We start from the raw sequence: 27237 nt of genomic DNA on the forward strand, positions 1-27237 counted from the left end.
CCTTAAAATGCTGCTAATTATTTTACCAGCAAAACGAGTTTATTCGAGAATAGCCAAAGAATTGCAGTTCAGGTTGTGCATGCTATGGTGGATCATAGGCAAATCCAACAAACAAGCGAGAGGAATGTTATTTTATAAAGAAAAAGGAGGACACTGGGAGGGGCTGTTTTGAATGAAAGTCTATTGGAGAAAAGCAGGAGTTCGGGGTGGTGATGGGTCCTCATTGGCTGAGTTGCTGGGGTAGTCAATATCTGTTTGGGATGCAATGTATATTTCTTCCTTGATTATTGATTCTTTCCTTTTGGGCACTTTTTCCTGTTGGGGTCTCTAATTGACTATCTTTTCTGTAGTTGACCTCAAGTGGTACTGCTGGGAGCTCCCCCTTCTGGCCTCCTGAGTCCATTTTAAATAAGGTTTCCCTTTATTAATTTTCTCATTTCTGAACTAGGGGCTGGATGGAGGGTAAATAGCAAATTGAAAACAACCTTAGGCTGTGATCTTCTTGAAGGTAATAATTGGATATTTTTCAATTCAGTTTCATAAAGACGGGCAGAATGTCTATTATAAAGAACTAGTATAGTTTTTTAGCAAATGATTGAATGAATATGTGAATAATGCATTTTTGGAGGATTAGTCTGAATGTTTTGGAGCCTGGGTATTGGAGAGGGCAGAAAGGGATACCAGCTCTCTTCTAACAAGGAGGCTGTTACTCTGCTAGGAGGTGTGATGTAATCAAGACTGTGTTTGGGCAGGAACAGAGGTAAAGGATAGGGAGAGTAGATAAGAGAGAGTTTAGAAGAAAAACCAATGCACTAATTGCATAAAGGAGAGGAGCTATCTTTTCTTAACATAGCCATTTGCAAAAATAACTCCAAAGTTTTAAGTCTGGGTAACTAGAAGACGGGAAATTCTGATAGATGTGATGAGTTCGTTTCTGTCAGAGCAATGTTGCATAGTGGTTAAGAGCACAGACTTTGCAGCTAGAATTCCTGAGTTTGAATCCAGCTCGTCACTTAATCGCTCCATAACATTGGGCAAGCTACTTAACATCACAGTTTCCTCATCTGAAAATGAGGATAATAATAGTATACCTACCTGTTAGGATTGTGAGGATTAGATGAGTTAATTGTGACAAGTGCTTAGAATAGCAGCCCTTAGGAAGTACTGACAAGTAGTCAGTACCGAGGAAATGACAGTATGACCATAATCATTACCAATAGAGAGGGGTGGCTGGACGCTGACGTGAGAGAGTGTAGTAGACAGTGAGAGATAATGGAACCAGAGCTTCTACGGCAACCAGGCCTGGAGCTTCAGATTTGAAGTTGTCTCTGTGGAGGTTAGAATTGAAGGGTGATACTGAGTTCTCTGAGGTGTGTACAGCGAGAAGACCAGGGACCTGAGTCTGAACCTTGCGCAGTGTTGAAGTTGTGGATGGCTTGAGGATGCAGGTATGGCAGATCTACAGGAAGCTAAGCCAAAAGATGAAGACAGGGCATTCCTTCAGGAGCAGACATAAAGTCATTGAACTTGAGATAGGAGGGAATGGATGAGGTTAAGGGTTGAACCTTAACAGCCTTCTGATATGGGCTTTGGAGACTGCCGTGTGCCCTGTACTGTAATTAGAAACAGACCCTGAGATGTGCTGACTTGACAGCCCCACAACCTCGTGTGCTGGGAGGAGCAATTGGAACTAATCACTCCAAGCCCCTCAGTCTAAGGGTCATGAGGAGGTGGCCCCGAGGAGCAGTGCCACATGGATGCTACTGCTGACACCCATCTGCCACATGGTGTGTGAGGGCCCTTCCCCCATCTCAGACTCTTCCCCCAGCCCCGAGGTCTTCCTTGGCTCCCATGCCAGACTTAGCCCTCTATACTTGTGACCTTGGTTATGGCAGTTTTCTTAATTTATTCAAATTATGTTCTTTTCTGTGTGTGTTCACCGTTCGATTTTTGAAGGCGCAGGCCTTGTCTTTTATCTCTATCCTTGGAGCTCAGACATGTCTTGTACTTGGTCCCAGTGGTTGTGTAAGTTCCTTCTTCCTTTTCTGGTCTGGGAGCCTGTGTAGGACAGACATCTCCACGTGATGGTGGCAGCCAGCTCGACAGCAAGGATGCGAGTCCGAGGATTTGGGGGACTCAGTCTGTGCTTTGTGGTCCAAGGTTGTCCTCGTAGTCAAGGTGGATTTTCTGGTGCAGACTGAGGGGGTGTAGTCTGTCATTTCTTTGCTGTCTCTGTGACTCACTCCCAGTTTTGTAGAACTCTTCTTTAAAAGCCCATGAGTGCACTTTCCATTTCATTGTTCATTTGGAGAAAATCATTCTCAATAAACACATTCCCAAGTGCAGTACTAAATGTTTGTTTTTCTTGTACATTCTTAAGGCCTAACTTTGCAGCTTAGAAAATTGTATAAATCTGTCTATAGTACATGGGGAACATTCCTCTAGATTTATTGGCAAAGAAGGTTGAAGCCCAGATTTGGAAGCCACAGACTAAATTTTAACCCTAGCCCTGGCTGTTTATTTTCTTTCAAGCCGATTTTTTTTCCCTTAGAAAAGGAATTCATGATTATTCTAGAAGCATAAAGAAGAGGGGAAAAGATCTATCCAAAGTGAACCACTTTTCATGTTTTTCTGTATTCTGTTTCTTTGCTATGCAAAGTTTTTAAAAACTAAGGATTATTATCATTGTGTATTTGTAGCTTTGTTATAATGTTATAATTCTAAATTTTCTCATGTTAGAAATTAATGGGGAACTTTGTTTTCAGTTGGTTACATAACATTCCATCATTTAACTGTCATAATCTAAACCATTCCTCTGCAGTTGGACATTAAAGTTGTTTGCAACTTTTTATTTTCATAAATAATACTATGATGAACTATTTTGTTCTTAAGTCTTGCCTGTATACCTGATATATCCTTATCATAGATTTCTAGAAATAGAATGAAAGAGTATCAACTGTCTAAGGCTCCTTATGTGTGCTGCCAGGTGGCTTTCCAGAAAGGTGGTACCAATTTACATTCACATACACGGTGTGTGAGAACACTGGTTTTCCTCTGGTCTCAGCGGCACCATTTTTTTTTTTTTTTTTTTAACAAAATCTTAGTGTGATAGGCGAAAGACTGTGTTTTGTTTTTCATTTCAATTTGCGTCTCTTACTAGAGAAAGGTGAGCATTTTCCTTCATTTCATTTTTTGTAAAATTCTGAAAAACACAAGTGAAAAATCATCCATCCAAAATCCTACCACTGACATTTTTTTAATACATTTTTTTAATAAATTAAGAAGTAAATGTCTAACCCAGTTTCACTTCTACTGCTCAGAGGCAGACACTATACACAGTACATACAGTGTAAACACACTTGTGTTTTTTGAAACCAAAGTGGAAAGATGAGATACAATTTGGTCTGTAATTTGCCTTTCCTAAAAACATACTTTGTTATTAAATATTTCAGATGAACTCTTCATGTTTTTTGGCCTTTTATGTATCTGTTGTGAATTTGCATTTCATGTCCTTTGCCCACTTTTCTATTGAATGTTAGTGTTTCTTCTTATTTGCTAAAGAACATATGTAAAAGTATTAACTCTTTGTCTATCAAGTAGTGTATCAGCTTTTTTTTTCTTAGTTTGCCCATTCCCGCTTATTTATATTTGCTTTTACTTATATACAGTGGCTTTAGGACTGCCTTTGTGCAGTCAATCTGTGATTTCTCTTCTTTGCTTTCTTCCTGGTTCTCTGGTTTGATTTCTCCTCTCTGTTCCATCTGCTGTCTCCACTGCAGGCCTGTTCTGCCTCAGCCCGACTCCGGCCAAATTCCTCTCCCTGCCCATTGCTTCATGGTGCACACACACATACTCACACGCCCTCACACACACCCTGCCAAAGAAAAAGGCCATTCATTAATTTTTTTCCCCACAATATGTCTTCTATCTTTTCACTCTCTTGTCCATACCCTCTTCTTGTCCATACCTTGCTCTGTTTGCTCATGGACACTGCTTGTCAGTCATTCCACTCACACCCCTGAGTCCAGCATGGCCAGCACTCTCCTTTTCTTCCTGTTGTTCAGAGAAGGCGATGCTTCTGACCACCAAGTCCCACCTCTCTGTAGTCCTAAAATATGTCCCCACTTGTTTGCACATAGTGGCAGTTCTGACCAGACTGATTTGAGAAAGATAGCCGAGTGTCCGAGTGACTACTCACCAGCCCCTCTTTCTCTCACTCCACTTAGAGATGGATCCTTTATTTGTTCTGGAGGGAGAGAAAGGCCCAAGCACTTGCTGCGTTGAAAAGCCTTCGTTGGCTTTTGAGTCGACAGGGTGGGACAGAGGAGAGGAGAACTTTCCCCGCCAAAAGTTGGAAATACACCGGGAACAATACATGAATAAATATGGTATATATCTAATATTTAACATGGGATCTGGGCCGGCCCCGTGGCTTGGCGGTTGGGTGTGCACGCTCTGCTGCTGGCGGCCCAGGTTCGGATCCTGGGCGCGCACCGACGCACCGCTTCTCCGGCCATGCTGAGGTCTCATCCCACATGCAGCAACTAGAAGGATGTGCAACTGTGACATACAACTATCTACTGGGGCTTTGGGGAAAAAAAAAAAAGGAGGAGGATTGGCAATAAATGTTAGCTCAGAGCCGGTCTTCCTCCCCAAAAAAGAGGAGGATTAGCATGGATGTTAGCTCAGGGCTGATCTTCCTCACACACACACAAAAAAAGATATTAACATGGGATCATATGTCTGATCATATGTCTTCAATGTGTTTGTTTAGCGTCAAACATAAGCAATTAGCATTAAGGTCCTGTTAAGGTTAGGGCTTTGTGTGTTTAACTTGTCATATTTTTAAAATACCTTCAGAATCAGAAAAAAGTTAATACATACTTATTAGGGGAAAAAATAAAGGAGTATAAAGAAGAAAGCAAAAATCCCATAATCCCACCACATTTACAGTTAGAATTTCATTTTATTTCTAGTGTGTGTTTGTTGTAGTAAGCATATTGCTTTAATCAGTACGAGAGGCTTTCAATACCCTAGACATGAAATGTGCAGGCTCCTAAACCTTTTATGTTTCTTCTTCCAAGTCATGTGGGTGTTAGTCAAGTGTATGTTATAATCTCATGGATTCCTACTCTGATTTTTGGACCAACCTTCTGAAAAAGGAAGGTATAATGAGCCGATCTTTGCTCTTTGTGAAATGTGAATCCAGAAGGGGACTCTCTGAACTGGGAGATTTGTCTCTCTGAGGTCCCTGGAGAGGCATTTTCCTCCTGAAAGGAACCAACACCCTTAAGAGAGGTGTTTTTCAAGCCCTGGGGTCTCAGTGTGTGAGCTCACACCACCTCCCACGGTGCCTCTGCTTTCTGGGGGCTGCGTGGTGGAAGGAGGAGAAAGAGTAAGTATTAGGAGACTTTAAAGACATGAGCTACTTGAAAATTTTCAAAGGCAGAGGAATACACCTCCCCTTGGACCTGTTACTAGGCTATGCCTAACATTTAAAAGAGGAAAAAGCCCGGTTAAGAAAACTTTATGTGTGTGTGTATATATATATATATAAAAAATATATGTAATTTATAGATATAATACATATGTATCTCATGCTAAATTAAGTTTTTCAGAGCCACATTTGAAAAATATCAAGCATATACTTGCCTTATTTACTCAAAAAGCTTAAACTAGTTTGGAGCATTCTGTGAAGACTTGACTATTCTCCTAAAGTTCCTCTGTAAACAAATAAGAACATAAATACATGAATTAGTCCTAAGTTGAGTTTCTGCCTGACTGTTCTTCAGTAGTAATTCATGTGAATTGCGCATACCAAATTAGCAGGTGAAGGCTGGAGGATTTATTGCTGCTGAAGTGAACAGCAAGCAGACCAAAAATTGCTAACAGATGTTTTTCCTTTTAGCCTCTTAGGAATTTATAGGCCACAATTTTTTTTCTCTTTTTGCAGAGAGATTGAGGGAGGTAGAGAAGGAAGGGAAACGAAAACAAACGAGAGATTGAGAAATGCATGTCTCAGTTTTCACCAGTGCTGGAACGTTCTGAATTCAGATGGAGTTGGTCTTCAAAAGTTAAAAAAAAAAAATCAGAGAGGCTTTTTTATCCATATTTAGTCAGTTTAAACCTTTACTAAAAGTTATCTTTTTTTCCTGTAGCAAGAAGATGCTTATAGAAAGAAGAAGCTTCAGGAGAAAAAAGAAGGAAATTTACAAAATTTAAATTGGAATAAAAATCGAACATGTAGAAAAAACAAGAAAAGGGGTGTTGCTCAGGTCTTAAGGTGTGTATTTTTACAAACCTTTTAAAATTTTGATCTGTTTTTTACTCTATAATTTTACATTTAGCTATTATCCTTTAATCTTATTTGTGTTATGTTGGATATAGATAATAAGATAGTGTAGATGTTTATATTTTGAGATAAAAGTATGTTTCTAAAATTAACATATTTTTTGGTTATGTTTTTATTTATTTTGTTAAAAATACCTAAAGTGAGGGGCCGGCCCGGTGGTGTAGTGGTTAAGTTTGCACACTCTGCTTTGGTGGCCCGGGGTTCCCAGGTTCAGATCCCGGGTGTGGACCTGCGCACCACTTATCAAGCCATGCTGAGGCGGCATCCCACATATAAAATAGAGGAAGATGGGCGTGGATGTTAGTGCAGGGCCAGTCTTCCTCAGCAAAAAGAGGAGGATTGGCAACGGATGTTAGCTCAGGGCTAACCTTCCTCACGCACAAACAAAAAAATGCCTAAAGTGAACACATTTTCAAAATTTTACTTTATAAAATGCTAAAAGCGATGGGAGGTTTCAAGGAAAAGCGTTAAGACATCCCTCCATGCCAAGACCTTCATTCTGGCTGTGAAATGCAAGAGCATTGCAGAGCAATCCAGAAAACCCCACAGGGCATAGGCAGGCATCCTGTTCCCAGCTTGACCCTGACCCATCTGGGCTATCCGGGGTCCTAATAGCGAAAGAGCATAGTCACCACACATAGAGCCCTTGGTTCAGTCCTGCAGAAGGTAGATTCTTAGAGCTGCGGGAAGTGAGGTGCCCAGGGATCACGGTTCGCTTCAAACCCCAGAGTTGGTGAGGGGCAGAGCCAGATTGGAAGCCTGGCAGTTTGGCACTTTCCTTTGGAAACCTTGCTTCCGTGAGACCTTAATCTCCCCGCGCTTTCATTTTCTTATCTGTAAAATGAAGGAGCTGGACAGGGTTTAGGAGCTGGACAGGGTTTATGTGGAAATCTCATATTTTTGGGTTTCCAGAGATATCTCTCTATATCTAATTTTGTGTAAATTCCTCAGCCTGAGTTTTTTCCTACCAGGTCAGTAGTGTGTACCTTCTGACTCCAAATCTACCCTGTGGTACAGTCTCTGAGTTTTGATTTCTTAGGTTAGATTTTCAGCACCCCCTCCCCCCACAAGGTGCCGAGGGCCTCCAGCAGAGACGCTCTCCCCTGCCTTTTCCTCACTGCGTCTGTGGGCGGAGCTTTTCCGGTGTCCCTTGCACTGATGACGCCCTCCTTCCAGGGCTGCAGTTTTATTTAGGAGACTCGGTCTCAGCTCCTTGATTCCTGTCCTTGAGTCGGCTTTAAAGCCTGTGTCCTTCTGAGTAACCCCTCCGCCCTCACCACTCTGGCTTTTTCTTCTTTTGAGTTCTGGCATCTGGGGATTTCTCTGTCTTGTGAGCTCAGCTGGGTATTTAAATGTGTTTCTGTCCCGTTGTTCTGTAGCAGCTTCAAATCTGCATGGGGAAAGGGTTCCACCTTGCTGCAGTTCTGCTTGTTGTTGGGAGGCAACCCTGGCAGAAGAGCCTGCATTGTGGCAAGGATGGCTGGATGGGAGGCAGCCTGGCGCTGCTCTCACTGTCTGTTCCGGGTCCCTGAGGCTGCAGCGGGAGCTGGACCCTGTGATTCAGCGCTATACCACACTCCCAGCAGTTCTGCTGTGCACTCTGCTGCAGACCAGTCAGGCCACTCCAGGGTGTCTCCGAGCTGTAGTTCTGTCCCCTGCACTCAGCAAAATGCAAATATGAAAAAAGAAATATACCCATGATTAGATTATTGTTAATACTACATAGTAATTATTGATTGGTTTAGGGTAAATTATTTGAAAGCTGCGATGCGGTATCCTGTAGAAAGGCAAGTCACACCTTGTATTCTTTTATATGCATTTTCTTTTATATGTATTTTTTATGTATTCTTTTATATGTATCTTTTATATGTATTTTCATAAAAATTTGATTGATTTATGTGGTCACTTTAAAGTATTATATTTTCCTGATATGAACATACAGAAAGATATAAAAGTAGAGTGGAATTTTGCCAATTAAATGTTTTAATGTATTTTTAAAAGACATTTTTTTCTGACATTGCTAAAGAAACAAATTTAAATTGTTAAAAAACAACTTTCAAGTAGCTTGTAGCTAATCAGAATGTTTTGGGAACATGATGCTTAAGTAGGTGGTGGTGTAGGATTGTCTGTTGCCTTGGCTCTCGCTTCTGTCTGTATATTCTTCACCTTGAGCAGTCATCTTACCTGCCATCCTACAAACTTAACAGAGGTACTGAAATTGGGCTGTGTGAAATAATCATCTAGGTATTCCCATCGCATTCTCTACGCATTTCTATATCTCCATTTACAAAATCGTATTACGGTCCTTCCCTCAAGGAGTTCATGGACTAGTTAGACAGATGTTATTATTGGGCTGTGATGTCTTTAGGGGAAGAACTTGATTCTTCTTTGTAGATGCCGCACCTTTCCTAACAATATGTGGCACATGGTAGTCGCTCAACAAGTGTTTGCTAAATGAATGAATGAGAAAGATTTTAATTAACAGTCAGTACCTTCCCCCAGACACCAAGGAGCCAATTCAGCTATTGAGAATCATATTTGACACTAAAACCGAGGAAGACAAGCCAAGAGTCGTGGGTTCTCATCCTGGACTTGCCCCTTACAACTAACCTTGAGTAACTCCTTTAACCTTGTGGAGTTTTATTCCTCTCAATGTAAAATATGAAAAGAGATTAAATGAGCTCCAACTTAATTATGGTTCTAAAATGGCAAAATCTTTTTCTTTTTGACATCTCTCCCTCACTCTTCATCTTCTCCCACCAGACCCAAAGAGAAGAGATCTCAAGTTATCCCAGATTCATATTTTCACCTCTAATAAGTCTCCTGGAAAGCACGTATGTATGTATGCACGATAAAATGTGAATGTGATTTTTTTGTGGCTCTTCCAGGCCTTCTGAACAGAGTGAATTAAAGCTTGTGTGCAGTGAATTTGAAAGGTCTGAGCTGAGCAGTGACATGGATGTTAGAAACTGGTGTATACAGGAAAACCCTGGGGAAATGTGTAAAACAGACGCTGGCATTGGAAGCAGCTTACCTGCTGCACAGGGAGAGGCAGGTACGTAACCACAGCGAGCTATGAGTGGTGCTTCTGCTGGAATTTTTGTTTCCTCCAGGAAGTATCCAGTGTGAGAGAGATGGCATCTTGATGAGAGTATCACTGTACAGACAACTTAGCTTACTCAAGCCCGAACAGAAAGCTGTCAGGATGAGACCAGAAAGCTAAGATTCTTCTGAGCCTAGGCAGGCCTCTGGTGTTGCCCCCTCCTATCTCCCACCTCCCCCAAAATCTGGCTGTTCTCAACTATCCTCATGCAGATTGCTGAAGGAACAGTGGGTGCTTGCTCTAGGTAGGACTCCCTTGGTGAAAGAGGGGGTAGGGAAGAGCCAGGGGAGAACAGCGGCTGTTCCCACACACCTGAGCCAGGTAGTTCCAGCTGGAGGCGGTTGTCCCACCCAAGGACTGCTGGGCGGTGTCCCAGGGAGTGAGAGGTAGAGGCACCCAATGCTAGGTCCAGGCTAGGGCGGAAAACAGCAGGAGGGTAAAGGGCCTCTGAAGTTGTCTGTACATGTAGCTACTGAGTGGGTGTAGTTGTAATCCTTCCAGCCGACACCCACATTCCTACACATGTGCCCACGTCAGCACACACAGGCGGGCAGAGTTAACAGATTTCTATCTCCGTCCACTCGTCCATTCCCTTGACACATGTGTGTTGCTTCTTGGTCTTATTGGAGGTTCTTCCTACCTACACATAAATAATACTTTGACGCTCTTAGTGGATATCTTAATAAAAGAGGGGGAGAAATGACCTACAAATCTCCAGTCCGGTAGAGTAGCCTCGATTTTCTTGAGAAATATTTGGTGTTTTCAAAACCATTTCTAGATCCAGGTTATCATTGGTATTGTCTAGCCCCAAACAAGTTTACTTGCCCATCCCATAGGCAGAGTAGTATAGGACGACAGAGCTCACCCCCAACTGTTTCTTAAGGTCCCATTGTTAGTTTCAGTTAGCTGCTTCTCTCGAGATGAGCGGAGGTAGCGGACCCTGAAGTTGAACCTCGCCCTCTTCATATTTCGCCTCTCTCCTTTTATTAGTAACGACATCAAGTTGAAAATGGTGAAACCTGACTTCTCTGCGAGGGGTCAACTCTTCTCTCTTCCTTCCTGCAGAGGGTTACTACCAGAAGTCGGGGAAGAAGTGTGTGGAGAAGTCATGCTCAGACTCCAGCTCGGACTGTGGCAGCTCCTCGGGCAGCGTGCGGGCCAGCCGGGGCAGCTGGGGCAGCTGGAGCAGCACCAGCTCCGACGGGGACAAGAAGCCTGTGGCGGGCGCTCCGCACTTCCTGCCAGCCGGTGAGTCCTGAGAATACACCGTGGCCCTCCTTTCTGCCCTCCCCGCGTACCCAGTACAAGACCTAGATCTAGATCTGCCTCCCAGAGCCCGGAGCACAGAGAGGGCTGCGGATTTGAGTACTGACTTTGATTTGGATTTCATTTATTTCCTTTTTCTTTCCTCCTCCTTTCTCTTCATCATCATCATCATCATCATATTATTTTTGTTTTAGTGTCTATCTTTGAAACAGTTCAGAGCTTCCACATTTATTTTTTCGCTTGTACATTTTCTCATTGCAGTAGAATATACATAACACAAAATTTACTGTTTTAACCATTTTTTTTTTTTTGAGGAAGTTTGGCCCTACGCTAACATCTGTTGCCAGTCTGCCTCTTTTTCTTTTTTTTTTCCCCTCCCCAAGCCCCACCACATAATTATATATCCTAGTTGTAGGTCCTTTTAGTTCTTCTATGTGGGACGCCGCCTCAGCATGGCTTGATGAGTGGTGAGTAGGTCTGCGCCCAGGATCCGAACCGGCGAACCCCGGGCCGCCGAAGCAGAGCATGTGAGCTTAACAGCTACACCACCGGGCTGGTGCCTCTTAACCGTTTTTAAGTGTATGGTTCAGTGACATTGAATACATTTGTGTTGTTGTGCAAACAGTACTGCCATCCGTTTCCAGGACTTTTTCATCATCCCAAACAGAAACTCTATGTATTAAACAATAGCTCTCCATTTCCCCTTCCTGCAGCCCCGGGAACAGCCCCTCTGTTCTACTGTCTGTCTCTATGAATTTAACTGCTCTAGTGTCTGAGATAAGTGGAATCATACAATATTTGTCCTCTTGTGACTGGCTTATTTCGCTTAGTATAGTGTTTTCAGGGTTCATCCATGTTGTAACATGTCAGGATTTCCTTCCTTTTTAAGGCTGAGTAATAATCCATTATAAGTATATGCCGCATTTTGCTCATCCACTCATCTGTTGATAGACACTCGGATTGTTTCCACCTTTTGGCTGTTGTAAATATGCTGCTAACGAACATTGGTCCTCTCTTACTTTTGAGAAATTTAAAGATACAAGAAAGATCAAAGAAGCATTTCTATTTCTATCACCTGGAATTAACAACTCTTAATTTTGTCATATTTGCCTTCAGGTTTTTTTTTTTAAGAAATAATACTTTATAGTCTGTTCCACTTCCCTCTCCTCGAGAGAATCACTGTCCACTGACATGAACTTGGCGTGTTTTATTTTAGTCCATATTGTGTTTTACATTCACATATTCATCAACAAAATATAGAATTGTTTTTAACTTACATAAAGGAAATCATACTTCAGTGTAGCATTCCGTGTCTTGCTTTTTCCACTCAGCATTGTTTTTTATAGCTCCGTGTTTACATAAAGAGGTAATTCATTGCTTTTCACTGTTAAATTTAACACGGTAAAGACTTCACCTTCGTATAAGGACAAGGCAGTGAGATGGGAAGTTCACCTTTGTGACGCTGTGTGCTCCTCAGGCAGGCCCACTCTCTGCCCCCACGGCCGTGAGAGGGCAGGTGTCCCTGTGCCCCTCGGAGGTGTGAGGACCTGGGCTCAGAGAGGTTTGTGGCTTGTTCCACCAGTTTGCTCAGGATAGCTCAGACCTGAGCCCATGTCTCCTTCCCCAGAGCCCAGCGCTCTTCCCTGTGCATCTCCCGCCTCCTTACGGGCCACTCTGTGATGTTCGTGAGCAGAGAGAATTCCTGTCAGCAGCCTCTCAGTTGTCCTCTTTTCTCTCTTCTACCGACAATGATACCTATAAAAAAAGGTCTTGTCTGAGAGACAAGGGCACTAATAACCATAAAAACCTAGACAGAGCACCCACATGTGACTTGAGTTCGTGTTTCTCAGCCTTTTTTTCATTATCGGCCCCTCCCTTGGGCACCTTTTAGACATTGTTTGCCTAATGACCCCCATAAAATTTCAATATCGCTGCTGCACACTGAGGATCTGTTTATTACTGTGGACTGTGACTTATACAGTCATGCATCGCTTAACCACAGGGAAACGTTCTGAGAAATGCGTCGTTAGGTGATTTTGTCCACTGTGCAAACATTGTAGAGTATATTTACACACACTTAGATGGTACAGCCTCCTACACACCCAGGTTATATGGTACTAATCTTATGGGACCACTGTCATATATGCGGTCCATCGTTGACTGAAATGTCGTTATGTGCCACCTGCCTGTACATAAATGATAAGATATTTTCAATTCCCAAGCAACAGACCTGATAAGATATTTTCAATTCCAAAGCAACAGACCTACCTCCTCTTGGGGACAGTATTGCCAGTGTTGAGAATGGACTTAGATGAAAGCAGGCGTGTGGCATTTTGTTTGATAACAGGAATGGTTTTCTTGCCCAGAGGAAGCTTGGTTTTCACAGTGTATACCCAGCACAGCCCCATCCACCACTGAAGGCAAAGTTTGCCTGATGATGCTAACACGAGATTTTTTAAAATGGGCACTTAACATTAACAAAAAACAGAAATGCAGCTTTGGCTTGAGGGGGAAGGCCAACAGTAGAAGAATGATAAAAACTATTGATGGCCTTGCTGTACAGCGGCAGAGTGTGCAGCCTTTAAGTTGTATTTGAAAGTTACATAATATCAGGAAAATGTCCCCAAAATAAATAATGGTATAAAGACAAAAAGGACAAAGTATATGAAAGTTGATCCCAATTTTGTACATATACATATATATGTACCTAAAGAGATATTGTAAGGAGATATACCTAAATGTTGATAATGGTAGTATGATTGCAGGCGACATATTTTTCTTCTTTAAACTTCTGCTTATTTTTATAGATTTCCTACCATGAACATATGTTACTTTTAATAAAAACTAGTCCATTTATATAGTTAAATTTCTTTTATCAGAAAAATCCCTCTTGAAGTTACATAATATTAATGGTTTAACCCTTTTCTCCATCATTAAAACATTAATCCAAAATTCATAAATTTAAATGATGTTTTATTAAGTTTTCAATGAGAAGATAAATTATAAAAGGCTTTTTAAGAGTTAAATTACTAAATGCATGAATATTAGTTTAAAGTGAAAAGTATATTACTCGTTAGGGATTAATGATATTAACAATCTGTATTTTAATACAGAATGTATACAGTTGAATTGTGCTTATAAAACCTTACGATAATTTTTTTGTTTTTGTGCAGGAGACAATGTTTCGCAAAATGCCTTTCCTTCAGAAACTCCCATCTCTTTGAACCTTTCGCATAACATCTGCAATCCCACGTAAGTTTTTAGTTTTCCAGTTTTTACAATATGTTCTATGTGCTGCTTTTTTTTTTTTTCAGTGTTTCTTCTTTGTACTTGGTTCTGCAGGTTAAAATATGAAAATTTTTTAAGGATGCGAGAAAGTAAAATCTGGTTTTACTAATAATTCAGAAAGCAGGATCCTTCCAAGTAAACCTGGTTCATGTGGGAGTGTGTCTGGTATTGCTGGTTCTCTCAGTGATCCAGCCACGTTAGAAAATACCTCGTTCCTGAAATTAGAAAGAAGGAACAGGAATTGTTATAAAGATGGGACTCATCTACGCTTTGCTAGGTCTTGAAATAAAACTGAGCACTGATGATTTAGAAAGTTTTGCAGGAACCTAGTAGATACGCGCACGATTACAATTCGGCTGTGTGATGATCAGACGAAATAAACGAGTTATCTTTTATTGAGTGAGAGAGGAGGAGGAGGAGCAAGAAGGAGAGGGTTTCAGGGAGAGAAATGAATTAGGTTTCTTAGGCACCAGCTGCTTTGTGAGAGGACAACAGGAAGAAATTAAACTTAAATTGGTGAATTTATGAAGAAGGAAACTCAGCTGTGGGACAAGGAAAGCTCTATCTGAACTGTTTTTGTTAGGGGTAGAAAGTAACCTAGAGATTAAGAATGACTGCCAGCTGGTGGTAGGCAGATTTGAAACCACAGATGACCTTAGTTGCCTTAGTTAAAAGTTTTGTTGTTTGTTAAAGGAAGACTTTGCGGGATCTTGGGAATTTAATATTCCTCAACCCTTTTCTGGCTGTGTACCTGTATGTCTCTAGTATCTATATGTTTCTTGGCGGAGGAATTCATGTAAAAAGTCAATCAGACTTGGTTAACAAATTCAGTATTTCCTTGTATAGAAAAAAATCAATAGATGCTCTTTTTCTTGATTTCCCCACAGAGTCGTGAATAACCTCCCACAATATGCAGAACCTCCCTGTCCCAGCCTTCCTGCCGGGCCTGCTGTGGAAGAAGATAAAGGTGAGGGCATTACTCTTGTTCTAGATACCAGCCAGATGTACCATGCTGCATTGCTGGCCGGGGAGCTCGAGAAGACAAGCAGGTTGGGTGGCACTGGGCCCTTTCCCCGGTGCCCTCTTTTCCAAGCGTGTCATTGGGCTTTCGTGCATTAGGAAGCCACCTGCCCTCTGGACGGGCATCCCTGGGAGCCTCTTGACTTCGGCTGCCCCCTCTTCTGACGCTGAGCTCCCTCCTTGTAGCCAAGGCACAGGTGCCCTTGGCCCCAGTACAGTGTAGGGCCCCTTTACAGCGGCTACCACTGGGTTCAGTTCACCTGGGCTGAGATGACAGGACGATAGAGAAGGCAGTGGTGAGGCCTGGTTGGAGAGTGTGCCAGAGGTGAGGGTCTGGCACCTTAGCCAACTTCCTCTTTCCCTCCCCTCTCCCCTTCCTCCCCCATCTCCCCTTGTCCTAGAAGCCCATTGGCCCACCCTCAGCAGCCTGGTGTCAGCCTCCCTCCTGCACCAGGCCTGAGACCAGAGCTGAGCTCCTACCAGGCGGGGGAGGACAGCGGCCCAGGAGTGCGGAAATGGGTGTGGGTCCGAAGGAAACCCACTCCCGCCTGGGGTCTCTCTGTGAGAGGTTGACTCCAGTCCTCCCGCATTTTTCCTCTCCATTTCTCCTCTGTACCTTTCTTTCCCTTGTCTTGTGTCTCCTGTTTTCTTCTAGTGCCTCCTTCCTACCTAATTAGGGTCAGGACTTGCAGCAAGATAAGCCTGATTTCACTGTCCACCAGCTCTAATACGCATCCTTGCTTTTGCTTATATAGATTATGCTGGATTTAAAGGCTACTCTACATGTTGGAGCAGTTTTACTTCAAAAGCATAAGGTTTCTGTGCTGTTCTTTGGTTACATTTTGGATTTGCTGTCAAATTATCAATGGAAATAAATTATTCTTGAATTGGATCCAATTACTAGTCCATTAAAATAAGTGTTTTCAATGAAAAAATCTTGTATTCAGTAATTTGCTGAGACCAGATTTGGGGGAGGTTTAGATGGTACTATGTTTTTTCTTTGAGGTAATAGAGGAGAGAGAGGATTTAGTTAGTGGTGGGGAAAAATTGAAACTGTGTCAAAACAGATACACCTTAACATGTTCTTCTGTCTTTGTTTTTGTCAATTGGAGAATTATATGTCATCTGCTGTCTTGATGCATGTTTCGTGCATGTGTCTCAAGAGCCTTTTACCTTGTCTGTGTCAATAATCTGCAGGTTCTTTTTGATCACCTGTTACAATCCTCGGTTAGGTCTTAAGTCACTAGAGAAACAGATCTTGTTCACAGTGACTGTCTACAGAGCACTGGTCCCGTCCCCTTTGGGCTGTCCCTCCCCTCCCTTGCATGCATGCTGTCTGTCTTGCCCAGCTGCAGTTCCCCGATCCCTTGGTACCCTCATTTCCTTTCTCCCTTCACTGTATTCACCTCTAAAAACCACAGTCATGGTTTGGCCCGGTTCTTCAGCTTCTCTGCCTGTTCCTGTGCAGATGAGTGAGGCTGGAGAACGTGTGACACACACACACACGCTGCCGGGCCGCTCTGTGAATTCACGACCACTAGCTTCACGTGGGCCCAACTGCTGCATTTCTCTGCTCCCTTCATCCTCCCACGCTCCTCCTCTGTGCCCACACTTCCAGTGCCTTCTGCCTCATTCTCTTAGTTGATCTTGCTTCCTGTTTTACTGGGAAAGAGAGAAGCATTTCAAGACCTTCAAAAAGCTCCCACTGCCCCATCTACCTGCTACCACTGTCTCTGCTCCCCTCCTGTTGCAACCTGTTGCATTGTCAGTGCAACTGTCCTCTCCAAGGACATTGTTTCAGCACACTTCCATCATCAATTTTTCTCTAATGGGTCATTCCCATCAGCATACAAATATACTGTAATACTTCCCATCTTTAAAAAAACAACAATAGGGCCAGCCACAGTGGCCTAGTGGTTAAGCAGCATGCTCTCCTTCAGCGGCCCACGTTCGGTTCCCGGGCACGGACCTACACCACTTGTCTATCAGTGGCCATGCTGTGGCAGCATCCCACATACAAAATAGAGGAAGATTGGCATAGATGTTAGCTCAGGGTAAATCTTCCTCAGCAAAAAAAAAAAACAAAAAAACCAACAACAGCCAAACCCTCTCGCTTGACCCACGTGTCTAGCTACTGCTCTGCTTCTCTCTTTGGGGTAACTCCTTAGAAGAGTTGTTGGTGCTTGCTGATGGAAATTCCTTTCCTCCTGTTCTCCCTTGAAACAGCTGTAATCTGGCTGTGCCTCACCACTCTCCTGAAACAGTGTCTGCAGGGGCACCGGTGACTTCCACTTCATGTCGTCCCATGCTCAGTTCTGTCTTTGGTCTCCATGTTGACCTATTTCAGACCCGAGGCGTTCAGTTCTGGCTGGTAAACCTTAGGGCTCCCAGTTCAGTTCCTCCTCCTCTCCCTCTCCTTTCAAGCTGCAGGAGCACTGTCCTGGTGAAGCCAGGCCTTGTGCTTGTCTCTGCACACCCCCTTAGTAGTCGTCCCCACTTGTGAAGCTTAAGTCTCACCCGTACCCTGACACTCCCACATTTGTATCTTCAGCCTGGGCCTCTCTCCTGAACTCCAGTATCTTATAGCCAACTGCCATTTGATATCTTTTTACTTGGGGATGCAAGAGGTGTCCCAAACTGTGTGCTCAGTCTTCTCCTTCAGACCTGCTCCTCGTGCCGTCTTCCCATCTAGTCTTTGTTGCTGCTCAGGCCAAAAATCTAGGTGTCATCCTTGACTTTTTTTTTTCTTGTCTCCCACATGTGATCTGTTGTCTTACTTTATTAGCCTTCTTTATACCTTCCAAATATATCCAGAATCTGATAACTTCTCCCCACCTCCACCATAATTACCCTGGTCCAGGCCATCATTGCTTCTCCCTTGGGTTATCACAATAACTTCCTAACAGGTTTCCTTGCTTCTGCTCTCACCTCACCTTACTGCCTGTTTTTCTTAATTTTCTTTTTTTTAATTGAGATATAATTGACATATAACATTATATTAGTTTCAGGTGTACCACATAATGATTCAATATATGTATATATTGTGAAATGATCACCACGTTTAGTTAACATTTGTCACCACCTTACCGTCTGTTTTTAACACAGCCAGAGTGATGGTGTTAAACATAAGTCAGATCACATCATTGTCAAGAACAGGGAAGGGTCTGAGAGGTTTACCCTACTTATAAGCTACAACGTTAGCCTGCCACCATTTTGTAGATGCTGGCAGAAGACAAGACACTCCTGGGTCAAGGACAGAGGACGTTTAGCACAGCAAGTGGCATCAGCATTGGCATATTTACATCAGGTCCCCTTGCCCCCAGTCCCATGGGGGCGATGCAGATGTCCACCTGCACCTGCAGTGGTTGCAATATGGGAAAGGAACCCTGAGCTTAGGGAACCCAAGTCTTTTATAATAGGCAGGAGACATTATCTTTATTATGTTGGACATTAAACAAACTTGCCCTTTGCTTCATAGGGATAGCCTATCTCTATCTTCTGAAGCTTTGCTTAGCAAACATTTTTGGAAAGATAAGTCAGAACATAGGAAGCCAATGCTTCTGCTCACAAGAAGTGCAGAAACGTGAGAGGCCCATAGAAAAATTGTCTCACGACAATATACACACCCCTCATTTCTATATAATGTTGGCTCCTGGTTGATTTTCTCATGAGAACATCACTCCATAAGTGGTTCTTGATTAATCTGACTGATAGAAGGGGGGACCACATCCATTAATCTGGCTCATACAGCATTTAATTATGGCTACTCTCAACAGAATTCCAAGTGGCAGGATGGAGCCACTATGCAGTATTGACCTCAACCATGCCCCACAGAGTTCCAGAACTAACCAGCTGAACAAGTCCCATAAACCACCAAGTCTACCTTAGATGGCCGGGTGGCTTTCTCCTCACATTTCGGTGTTGACCTCTCCACTTGGCCAGAAGCGTTACTCCAGCTCCAGCAGGGTGTGTTAGTAATGGCGTAGACTACACTTTGGCCCGCAGGAGAAAGTCTAGGGCAGTTCTGTCATCCACCACAACCCTGGCCAGTGAGTTGAGGCTGACCTGAATGCCTTCCAGGGCCAAGGTGGTGTCTTGGATCACTTCAGCTAATTTCAGCAGACAAATTTCATACCAGCTTTTCTAATTGGATGGTTTCCTCATAGTGATTACTGCCCATAGGACGTGCATGAACAACAAGTTTTCTTTCTAGGAAGCTCGCCTGTATAACCAAGGGTAGCCTCATCTTTGAGACATCTCCATAGGCATATGAAAGCTACGTGATCTCTTGGTAGTGTTTCTTTAAAGACTTGAAGATCTCTTCTGACCACCCCTGAGGTGCAAGTCTCCAGGTTCACGGGAGGGAGCAAGTTACTGCAGCGCTGCCACACAAAAAGTGCAGTCCTGGGGGCGCACCTGCTGCCGTGGACAGCAAGTGTTGTTGACACTTGTTGAGCTCCCCCCAAGTGGGACCTGCATCAGTCGGGGGGTGCAGGTTGGCATTGGAGACATTGCCAATGTCTGCCAAGTTTGCTTAATGTCGCCAGTGTGGCTTGGCTGGCTGGTAAACCTTTGAGTTCCCAATTCAATTCAAATAGTTGAGTCTAGTCTTTCTGTGTGGGGAGATACTTGCTGCATGCAGATGGCCCAGCCTGTCCCTGACGGGACCAGCCAGTGGCATCCATCCCTCCCTCCCACAAATGACTGAGCGATAGCTATGGCTGTGAAGGTAGGGGACAACCAGAGGTGCTGACAGGTGGTTTGCATGGGAAGTGCGGGAGCCAGGCCATCCCCTGGAAAGGTTAAGCGGGGAGTGATCAAATTGAGTTCAGAACTATATGGCAGGTATTGGCAGACCCAGCAGTCAGTCAGATTTAAGGCACTTACACGGTTTGGGAGAGCCTTACCAGGACATTTTCCCTCCTGAGGAAGGCTCCAGGACAGTTCTGAAAAACCAGGATTGTTGATGTCCCTCTGAGCCCCATGCCTCCTGGGGTCTATAGTGTTGCCTTCCCAGGTACTGAGGTTGTTGTCCTCCACTGCCGCAGAATCCTTCTGTCTTATCCCAGGGGCTGTAATGTCACCGTTTTTCCAGCTTCTTACTTCTTTTGTTTGTTGTTTGTCTCTCTCACTTGAATGTAAACTTGTTCACTGCTGTGTCATTGGTGTCTATAACGGGGCTTTGCGGCAAGCAGGCCCTCAAACGCTTGTTGAGTCATTACAATTATCTTATAATCCAGGTCAGGAGATGGTTGTACACCATCTGAAGTACAGGTCAAAGCAATATGCTATATTTCTGCTTTATATCCTGAAAGAATATCCCAAAAGGGGTCAGGGAAGGCAGAAGTGGTCAGTCAGCATGTGTGGGTGACATGGGGGAGTGTTTTCTGGAGGGAAGAGAAGTTGAGTCCTGGGTCCTGCAGGAAGGGTGAGTGAGGGCTGAGTGGGGAAGAAGGTGGACTCAGAGGCCTTGTTCTCTTTCTTAGGTCTTTACCCATCTGGAGACCTGTGGCCCACCCAGCCGGTGTGTGTGACAAGCAGCTTCAACTGCGCCCTGGAGAACAGCGTGCCTGGCGTTATGCAGGGGCCAGCCCCGGTTCATAACAGGTAAGGTCTCTTCTCTGAATGCTGCCTCGCTTAGCCTGAGGGCTTGCAGTGGGGATTTGAGTTCAGTCTGTTAGGTAGTCCGTCCAAAGACCAGGGCCAGGCTTCCTTCTGCAGCGTACCTTAGCTGGGTGTTTCCATCTGCCTTTTGGAGTTGCGTTGTGATGCCGTAGAACATAACAAACCAGGCACTGAGAGATGTGAAAGGAAATAAAAGTAATATAGTTGGTAACCAGGTCATTACTTTCTTTTTATAAGTTGAAAAGATGATCTATTAATAGAGGCAAATTTGAAAAAAAATCACTCATAATTCCTACCCTCTAATAGAGCAAAGATTTCTATTTTCCATGGTATTAATCTTGAACACATTTAAAATTTTAAAAGACCAAATAATTTGAGTATTGAAAAATAGTTACGCAATGACAGTTTCTTATATTTGCTATTGGATATTACTATGTCATTCAATTACAAAAGTGAGAAAATATTAACGTCTGTGTTTAATGACAAAATCCACTTGAAGTTTTTGTCTCGGCTCATTACAGCAGTATTTACTAGTGATCAAAGTGTCTATCCTGAATCATAGTCGTTATAGTTGTGATTTACTGAGATGAAGGCTGGTCTTGCTCTGAGTGAAAGGTGGACATTTTAATAGCAGAACATGTTTAAGCCCCTCAGGTGTGTGCTGAGACACTTCAGGTGTCTGGTTGTTCTTCCACAGCGCTAATAAAGCCACGGTCTTGGATTCTGCCCCTGGTTAGACCTAACAAACCTGGTTATAGAGGAAGCATGCTCCTAGTGTGAGCCGTCTGTCCTGCAATGGGGTGTCATTGGTGGTGAGCATTTAGTTTGTAAGTCTGTGATTCTGTGACTTGAGTGAGCACATCTTTTATTTTCCAAAATCGAGGAATTAGCAGTGATAAGGATGCTGGGCAGTAAAATTGTTTTCCTCTTTCTTGACTTGATCTGTTGACATCCTGTTTCTGAAACTAGACCTCTTGTTTTTTGTAGCAGTTTCATTGATTGGAGTGCAGCTTGCGAAGGCCGGTTTCCCAGTGTGTACTGTCCATTGGAGTTGAACGATTACAGTGCCTTTCCGGAAGGTAAAAGCTGTTTGATCAGTCCCAATGCCATTCTTTTATTCTCAGGAAGTCACAGCAGGAAGTGTGTGGACGGCAGGCCCTAACTGCAGAAGAAAACGCCTTTTAACAGTGAGCACCTTGGAGGATGATCTTATGGGAGCCTGCTGAGTCCTCCATGTGGGTCCAGGTGTGCATGCCTGCCATATGCAATTTTAGATGACCTCAAAAAGCCCTCTAACCTGGGTGTCTGGGGGCTTCTACAAACAACCCTAATCTATTTAGTCCTTCAAATTAGGTAGAACTGGGTCATTTGGATTTATGTGGACCTAACATTATGGATTATCCTTTGGGAGGCTGGGGCTTTAGTTGTCAGTTATCCTTTTTAGGCAGGCAAATCCCATGGAAAATAGAGACATTTACCTGCTTGTTCCTCAGCACGTCCTGACTCTTCTGCTCCTGAGTGGTGCTGCAGAAGGAAGGAAAGGAACTTGGAGGGGAAACTGGAAAATTCTAGATGCTTGGGTTGAAGCATCTGTAATGATAAACGATAAGAGAGTTCCCTGATAAGCTGGAAAGTGTTCTTAGTATACATTACAGTCTGATCATGATTTCTCATACTAGAGCTACCGTTTTAGGGAAGGGATAAGCAGTATATTGGGTATTGTGTACTTATCTGGGTTTTGCTGTATGCGTTACTCTATGCTAACCACAAGGGGGTGCTGTGGTAACTTTCTTCCTGTGCTTGTGAGGCTTGTGTTCATCTTACTGGTATCTTAAGTGCCTGGTTTCATACTGTTTTTATCAATCCATATAGTATATGTGCAAATGGCTCACGTTGGCTTGACAGATAATAAAAGAAAATTTTAAATACTGGTAAGAATCTTGACACTGTTCAAATCTATGGTAGTATTTACTACTATAGTAGTATAGTAATATTTTAGTATATGCTGTGCGCTAGAAAGATGCCCATCAGATTATCAAATACAGAAAATCAAGCCCAGAGGAATACCTTCCTCACTGAGGGCTTCTAGGTGATGTGTCTGATAAATAGTTGTAACCTTGAGAATGACAGTGAAATGGCCCACCTGGTCCATCAGAGTAATTATTTTATGTCTGTCTTTACCTTGTCAATATAGTAAGGCCTTGAAAGCTTTTTTGCCTGAGAGTGAGAATTCCGTTCTCTTCAGAAAAGCGTTTACCTGTGTTGACGTCTCCCATTCTTTGTAGAAAACATGAATTACCACAATGGCTTCCCCTGTCCTGCAGAGGTACCGACAGACTTCATTGATCACAACCCTCAGTCTACCTGGAACACCCCACCCAACATGCCAACTGCCTGGGGACATGCCGGTCTCATCAGCTCTCCGGTCAGTGCTGCCCATCTTGTGCTGTGGCCTCGGGGCAGCTCTCAGTTCTTTCTGGTCCTTCTTTTGTGGTCTCACTTTAGTGTTAGAGTTGGGTTCAAATCAGTCAAAGCCTGGCTCGTTTCCTTTAGATCGCCGAGGCCCGAAGCCTGGTGATCCTGGTCACCAAAGCTGGTCACCCTCTGAAAGAACCTAGCACGTGCTCAGATGGGTGGGGGCTTGCAGACTTGGACAGTCTAGCCACCCTGAATGAAAAAGTCACCCCAAACTACACCCAGGAGTGACGGTTTGTGGATGAAATTGAATTGGGGCCAGGAAGCCCTCTGTGACACAGCTGTGTTTACGTGGCCCTGCTGACCTTCTCATCTGTGAGAAGAGCTGAAATGAAAGTCCCAGGAACGTCAGTCAGTGGTCGGGGACTGGGACCTGAGAGCTTCCTGCCTGTGAACACACTTCGTGCTTAAAAGCCGGACGCCTCCCCCCTTTCACATCCACTCCACACTTTTTTTTTTTTTTTTTTTTTTTTTACAGATAGCGAGCATTTGACCTATGGGTCTTTCCTTGGGTTGAAATAAGTTTATCTAATTTGATGTGAATTTCACAACCTTTGTTTGATGAAAATGGAGTTAAAGCAGCCCAGATGGTTGAGAATAGTTTAGTAATTTCCAACTTGGATTCATCCTGTTGTGGTATCCACTGGTATATATTCAACCTTAACGTTCCCTTTCTAAGGCGTCTTTATTTTTTTAAACACTTTTTTTTTGTTTTCTCCTCATTTGCATTTCAGCCCTACCTCACAAGCACTCGAAGCTTGTCTCCGATGTCTGGACTTTTTGGTTCCATCTGGGCACCACAAAGTGACGTGTATGAAAATTGCTGCCCCATCAACCCCACCACGGAACATTCGACACACATCGAGAACCAGGCGGTCATGTGCAAGGAATACTACCCAGGGTTTAACCCATTTCGTGCCTATATGGACCTGGACATATGGACTAACACAGCAAACAGGAGTGCCAATTTCCAGCTGTCTAGAGACTCGAGTTACTGTGGGAACGTGTGAAAAGAATTTGATTTTTAAACAATGTGAATAAAGAGGCTTGTGTTTCGATTACTAGCGTAAACTGGTTGTTGAGATAGATGACGACATTGGTGGATATTTTGGCACTTTTATATGAAAATAAATTTTTTTTAATGAAATCTGGGTGCTCTATTTTTTTTAACCCATCGCAAGTCAGTGATAGAAACTAAGCATCCATGTGTCCTAACTTCGTAATTCAAGAAGTGTGTGAGACCTGCCAAATGTTTTAAATCAGATCAAGGGAGACTTCTAGGAAGGTAAGAGTTGAGAAAGGAATAGCTGCTGTGGTTCTCCCCTCCTTGGGCATCAGAATACCCCCAAGGGACTTGCAAATAATGAAGTTGATCAGGTGATGTGGTCAGAGATTGTGATTTAATTAACCCTGGGCTCAGGCAATCAGGGTTTTATTTCAAGTTCTCTGTCGGTTGTGTTGTGCAGCCAGTGTTGAGAACTGCTGTCTGGGAAAGCCCAGCTGAGCCACTGGCCACTTGCTTGGACAACCCTGCACAGGGTGGAGGGCAGCTCCTGGTGGTCGCGGCTGCTGGGATGAAGCAGAGAGCCTAGCACTGCTCTGCTTGTTCAGTACGGCAATGATGTTCCCTCCCCTCCATCAGGCCAGTCACTGGGGGCAACGACAGCAGCGACCTTCTGGTGAGTTTCCCTCTGAGTGAGCAGGCTTACTCCACATACAGGTACTCAGGGGGCGAGGCAGCTGCTGCATGTTTGCCAGACCGGTTTGCATCTGCTTGTCAGTGATTTTAGAAATCCATATGATGGTGGAATTATCTATTTGCATGTGTAAACTTTGAGAACATTTTTAACTTTTAATAAAGATGTCTTATTTTTACATTTTGTTTTGTGTTTATTGGAAATTCAGTAGGAGAGATTTTTGAGTGGAATGCTGGGTTTGCTTGCTTTGAGTTTATTTCTCTCTACCATGGTTGTGCGGGGGCCTGGGACACGGAGGCAAGTGTACTGTAAATCCAAGACTGCCCTTCTGCAAGGAGCTGCTCCAAGTAGGCATGGCTACTGGAAACTCCTCAGGCTGGCCAAGGTAGAACCTTGATTTGGCTGAAGCAGACCCCCATCTCCCAGTATTGAATAAGGTGAAAAAATAACTTAGGTTCTAGGGGCTGGCCCAGTGGTGTAGTGGTTAAGTTCACACGCTCCACTTCAGCAGCCCGGGGTTCGTGGGTTCGGAACTTGGCGCGCACAGACACACCGCTTGTCAAGCCATGCTGTGGTGGCATCCCATATAAAGTGGAGGAGGATGGGCACGATTGTTAGCTCAGGGCCAATCTTCCTCAGCAAAAAGAGGAGGATTGGCAATGGATGTTAGCTCAGGGCTAATCTATCTCACACACACACAAAATAATAATAACTTAGGTTCTAGGTATATACCCGAAAGAATTGAAAGCAGAGACTCAAATATTTGCACACTCATGTTTATAGCAGCACTATTCACAATAGCCAAAAGGTGGAAACAACATAAATGTCCACTGATGGATGAATGGATCAACAAAATGTGGTATATATATCCAATGAGATATTATTCAGCCTCAAAAAGGAAATTCTGGTACATGCCACAACATGGACATACCATGAAAATACGATGCTAAGTGAAATAGGCCAATCAGTCACAAAAGGATAAATACTGTATGATTTCACTTACATGAGTGTTAAAATCAAACAACCAGACTTGAAAATTCACTGAGCAGATGAAACTAATTTAGTCATAGAAGCAAAGCTTAATTTAGCTTGTTTTGCAAGATGAGTGAGGCTACCTTGACCTGGGTCACTTCTTGCTTATGCATCTGAAAATCATAAACGAAACTTAAATTGTTCCCCAAAATTGATACAAGGTAACCATTAACCAATTCTCTTTTATTTGAGAAAATTCTGCTATTGTAACCAATTACTGTGAAGAATAAACAACCACTGACTCCACACTATGTAAGCTGCTTTATAACAATATACCTCTGAGCCTTATTCCATGGTTTGGTTTGAGTGCTCCTGGTTTGCAAACTGTCTTTTTGGTGTGTGCACAATAAACTTTTACTAATTAATGCTTCAGTGGTTTGTTGGTTTTACTTCTGTTTTTTTTTCCCAGAACCTTTGACGTGAGGTCCCTACAGTAGTCAAATTCATAGAGACAGAACGTAGAAGGGTGGTTACCAGGGGCTGAGGGGAGGGGCAATGTGGAATTGTTTTATGTGTACTGAGTTTCAGTTTGAGAAGATGAAAACGTTCTAGAGACAGATAGTGGTGATGGTTGCACAACAACGTGAATATACGGTATGCTACTGAACTGTGCACTTAAAAACGGTTAAAATGGCAAATTTTGTGTTATGTATATTTTACTCCAATAAAAACATAAGTGGATGAAAAAAGCCTCAAATTCAAAACTTTCCCACTAGACAAAGTATGAGACATTAGATGTATATTCGGCTCAGTACTATTATTGATCTCATTTATTTTTCTACTTTCATTGATCCCTCAATTCCCATCAGGAAAACATGAGAAACCAAAAGAAGTTTTCCACTTTATACAAAAGAAAGTAAAAATCTTCACTTTCAGAATATTATCTTTCTTTAAAAAAAATTTTTTTTGGAATATTATCTTTAGCCCTAGGAGTAAAATCAGTGGTAGGGAAACTGGAAGTTTTTATTTATTTCAAAACATTTACTGAGGGGGCTGGCCTGGTGGCATAGCGGTTAAGTTTGCATGCTCCACTTTGGCAGCCCAGGGTTCTCGGGTTCTAATCCCAGATGCAGACTGACACCCCGTTCATCCAGCCATCCTGTGGTGGCGTCCCATATACAAAATAGAGGAAGATGGACACAGATATTAGCTCAGAGCCAATCTTCCTCAGCAAAAAGAGGAAGATTGGCAATAGATGTTAGCTCAAGGCCAATCTTCCTCACCAAAAAAAATAAATAAGTTTACTGACTGCCTCCCAGAAGCTAGGACCTGTCCCCGGGGCTGTGGGAACAGCAGAGAACAGGACAGACAAGGTCCTGCTGCCCTGGCACATTCCAGAAGAAGGGACAGGGAAGAAACAAGCAAAAGATTGAAAGAGT

General features: G+C 43.3%; 1 protein-coding gene across 3 annotated transcripts in view; it reads left to right on the forward strand.

Moving 5' to 3' along the window:
• TMEM131L (transmembrane 131 like) overlaps positions 1–24986 on the forward strand; it is a 158699-nt gene extending 133713 nt beyond the window's left edge. The window contains exons 27-35 of one of the 3 annotated variants that reach the window (XM_058550231.1): positions 6159–6283; positions 9241–9407; positions 10521–10703; positions 13895–13973; positions 14897–14976; positions 20516–20636; positions 21645–21733; positions 22940–23079; positions 23864–24986. In XM_058550231.1, the coding sequence (XP_058406214.1) occupies positions 6159–6283; positions 9241–9407; positions 10521–10703; positions 13895–13973; positions 14897–14976; positions 20516–20636; positions 21645–21733; positions 22940–23079; positions 23864–24139 (1260 nt within the window). In that variant the 3' untranslated portion in view covers positions 24140–24986. Of the gene's footprint in view, positions 1–6158; positions 6284–9240; positions 9408–10520; positions 10704–13894; positions 13974–14896; positions 14977–20515; positions 20637–21641; positions 21734–22939; positions 23080–23863 lie in introns of all 3 variants that reach the window. The other 2 variants (XM_058550230.1, XM_058550232.1) reach the window with 2 other exon arrangements.
• The last annotated feature ends 2251 nt before the right edge of the window (positions 24987–27237 follow it).

Source organism: Diceros bicornis, chromosome 11, assembly GCF_020826845.1.
Source record: "Diceros bicornis minor isolate mBicDic1 chromosome 11, mDicBic1.mat.cur, whole genome shotgun sequence".
Lineage (NCBI taxonomy): Eukaryota > Metazoa > Chordata > Mammalia > Perissodactyla > Rhinocerotidae > Diceros > Diceros bicornis.